The following is a 3876-nucleotide window of genomic DNA, read 5'->3' as shown; positions in this document are numbered from 1 at the left end:
GGGGTACAGATCAGACTACACTGTGTTTGTTTCCAGATGAACCAGTTCTTAGTCATCCTGCCCAAGCCTGTGCCTTCCTCTGCCCTCCCAGTTCTTGGTGGAATCCTATGCCTACCTTTACCTGGTGCAGGTTTTTTAATATTTGCAAACTAACCCAGTTTTCTCTGAACTTCTTCCTTCCCCGTTTCTCTTGCCACTTGCACCAAGTTAACGTCACATTCAAACCTCCAGATAAGTTTCGTATACTCTGTCCTTTGTCTTGCCCATTAATTACCTAGATCTCACTTGATTTTTGTCCTTTTCATACCACTCAGAGGTCACATTCTCCTAATAGAGCTCCATGGTTAATAAGAAACAGTCATCAATCACAAGCTGTGAGGACTATTCTCTCTTCCCTGTCCTCTCTCCCTCCAGGTCACCCCAGCTCTGATCGTTGCCATCACAGTTGCTACAATCGGCTCTTTCCAGTTTGGCTACAACACTGGGGTCATCAACGCTCCTGAGATGGTGAGTGCCAGGCCACAAGAATTAGAACCCAGAATAGGGACGTTATTCCTTTATAAGTAGAGTTTCAACAATTCAGAATTTAGGGTCAGGTGCGGTGGCACCCACCTGGGATCCCAGCTACTCCGGAGGCTGAGGCCTAAAGATCGCTTGAGCCCAGGAGTTAAACACCATCCTGGGCAACACAGTTAGTGAGGGTCCCTCCCTCCACTAGGGGAATTTGAGACAAACTTTGTATCTATCCTGGCCAAGGCTGAAGATGGAGACAATATTGGTGGGAAATCTAGTGAGGTCATTTAATCAAAGCAGAACGCTCACTTACTCCCTGTACCCTGGGAGGGGCTGTTCTTCCTCCCACTCTCTCACCCGATAGTGACACACTTCCTATATCATCCCTTAGGGGTTAGTTACAGAGAAGCTGGGTCCACTTACTAGAGGGCTGGGGTGAACATCAGTGCTGCCCCCCTACTGGGATTTTTAGGATAAATGAAAAGTTACTATTCCAGAGAGAGTTAACATTAATTCCAATATGTTATCTGCCTCATCCAGTCCCATCTATTTATTCCCTTGATTCTCTAGGGAGGAAATTATCCTAATGTTTTGTTTTGTTTTTTTTTTTGAGACTGGGTCTCACTCTGTCACTCAGGCAGGAGTGCAATGGCATGGGCAATGGCACGGTCTTGGCTCACTGCAAACTCTGCCTCCCGGGTTCAAGTGATTCTCCTGCCTCAGCCTCCCAAGTAACTGGAATTACAAGCACCCACCACCACACTTGGCTAATTTTGGATTTTAGTAGAGATGGGGTTTCACCGTGTTGGTCAGTTGGTCTCAAACTCCTGACCTCAGGTGATCCACCTGCCTCAGCCTCCCAAAGTGCTGGAATTAACAGACGTGAGTCCCCGTGCCTGGCATGTTTGTGCCTTTTGTTCTCATCCAACTGCAACATTCTGCCCTCCCACCAACTCTTTTATTCTGCAGATCATAAAGGAATTTGTCAATAACACTTTGAAGAGCAAGAAAAATGCCCCTCCTTCTGAGATGTCGCTGACGTCCCTCTGGTCCTTGTCCGTGGCCATATTCTCCGTGGGTGGTATGATCGGCTCCTTCTCCGTCGGACTCTTTGTCAATCGCTTTGGCAGGTATTGACTAGAAACTGGGCAAGGAAGCGGGCTCTACCAGCCGCACTGAGGACAAGCATAGAGACTTAGGGCAAGGAGGTGATGATGCCTTTGAATCTGAACACCTTGAATTCTAATCAAGGGAAACCTAGTCCAACGGGCCCCAAATACGACTGCCCTTGCCTGGAGCTCTGCTACCCTCCATAGCTCCCACCTAGCTGTGCAGGAGATGAGCTGTGTGAGTGACTGGCTTTTGCAGCCCAGCTAGGGCTAGTTCAGAATTATTCTCTAGCAAGCTCAACTATGGGGTTTCCAGAAACATACTTAATTCTCAAGGCCCAAAGTTGTTTACTTTTCTAAAAAAAAAAAATTGGGGTTTCATATAAATGTTTTTATTATTTTACACAGGATTGGTAGGAATTATCTTTGTAACTTTTAGTCTATGGCAAATGAGGATAATGGCCAAAAAAAGAAAACTGAAACTTCTTATTTTATACTAGCTTAATAATATGTTTTAGAAGGTAGAATATATTTTCAGTTACGACTGAAGAAGGAAGTGTTTTATTTTATTTATTTTTTTTAAAGACAGGGTTTCACCAGGCTGGTCTTGAACTCGTGACCTCAGGTGATCCATCTGCCTCGGCCTCCCCAGAGTGTTGGGATTACAGGCATGAACCACCATGACCGGCCAGGAAGTGTTTTAATTTGTCAATTAGATATTCTAGAAATGCAAATGGAATTCACATTTAAAAACTAATAAGGCAACCTATTTAACTTGATAATGTTTCCCCCCACACACCCTCCCTTCGCCCAAGAAGCCAGGTCTTGCTCTGTCAACCAGGCTTGCAATGGCCCAATCATAGCTCACTGCAGCCTCGGCCTCCCACCTCCGCTCCCTGAGCATCTGGGACGACATACAGGCTGGCACCATCATGCCGGGCTGCCACCTAGAAATGTTCTGATAATAGAAAGTGAAAAGGAAAAGTTAGGCCAAAAAAAAAAAAAAAGACGATATGAGCCTGGAGAAGAGCAGAATAATGAGGACAAGGGAGGAGAGGACAAGGGAGCCTCTCACTTTGCTAAGCCCGCTTTGTCTTTTGCTAACCTTACAGGCGCAATTCAATGCTGATCGTCAACCTGCTGGCTGTCACCGGCGGCTGCCTTATGGGCCTGTGTAAAGTAGCTGAGTCGGTGGAAATGCTGATCCTGGGCCGCTTGGTTATCGGCCTCTTCTGCGGACTGTGCACAGGCTTTGTGCCCATGTACATTGGAGAGATCTCGCCTACTGCCCTGCGGGGTGCCTTTGGCACTCTCAACCAGCTGGGCATCATTGTCGGAATTCTGGTGGCCCAGGTACTTTAGAAGTTCTTATACCTGATGAGTGTTCGTTTTATGGGTCATTAAAAAAGTTAACACAGTTAAAGCACTGAAGAATGTCTGGCACATGTTTGATTATATAGGAAGTTTTAGATATTGTTACTGTAGCTCATAGATGGTAGGAAGCAGGCTGAGGAAAGGAAAAGAAACACAATTTCTTTTTTTTTTTTTTGATGTGGAGTCTCACTCTGTCACCCAGGCTGGAGTGCAGTAACTCGATCTCGGCTCACTGCAACCTCCACCTCCTGGGTTCAAGGGATTCTCCTGCCTCAGCCTCCCGGGTAGCTGGGATTACAGGTGCGCGCCATTATGTCAAGCTAATTTTTGTATTTTTAGTAAAGACAGGGTTTCACCATGTTGGCCAGGCTGGTCTCAAACTCCTGACCTCAGGCGATCCACCCGCCTTGGCCTCCCAAAGTGCTGAGTTACAGGTGTGACCACCATGCTCAGTAATTTATTTTTTCCCATGGTAAAAGAATGTATGGTTTGCTGAGCTTTTTGTTTTTTAATGAACTTGTAGCCTATAAAGTATGGGGTTTATGGCATTATCCTGTGTGGTTTCTAGATCTTTGGTCTGGAATTCATCCTTGGGTCTGAAGCGCTGTGGCCAGTGCTACTGGGCTTTACCATCCTTCCTGCTGTCCTACAAAGTGCAGCCCTTCCATTTTGCCCTGAAAGTCCCAGATTTTTGCTCATTAACAGAAAAGAAGAGGAGAATGCTACGGGGAGTGAGTATCCTTCACACTTCAGTATATGAAGTATATGGTTGTGGTTTGTTTTAAGGATGAGGGTACTGAACCTATTTTCTGTGATACCCTTTCCCTGCCCCTTGGAATCCAAGTGAAGAGGATTCTGATAACCCTTTTTTTTTTTTTTT

The 3876-nt window shown here is 45.8% G+C and overlaps 1 protein-coding gene across 1 annotated transcript in view; it reads left to right on the top strand.

Moving 5' to 3' along the window:
- Positions 1-3876, top strand: part of LOC108291815 (solute carrier family 2, facilitated glucose transporter member 3-like) — a 33689-nt gene that overhangs the window by 14960 nt on the left and 14853 nt on the right. Inside the window, 4 exon segments of the mRNA XM_037732735.1 lie at positions 380-507; positions 1483-1643; positions 2735-2975; positions 3565-3727. Of these exon segments, the coding sequence (XP_037588663.1) occupies positions 380-507; positions 1483-1643; positions 2735-2975; positions 3565-3727 (693 nt within the window).

Source organism: Cebus imitator, unplaced genomic scaffold (genome assembly GCF_001604975.1).
Source record: "Cebus imitator isolate Cc_AM_T3 unplaced genomic scaffold, Cebus_imitator-1.0 Scaffold469, whole genome shotgun sequence".
NCBI lineage: Eukaryota > Metazoa > Chordata > Mammalia > Primates > Cebidae > Cebus > Cebus imitator.
The sequence above is the reverse complement of the archived record's forward strand: the minus strand, read 5'-3'. Positions and strand labels throughout refer to the sequence as shown.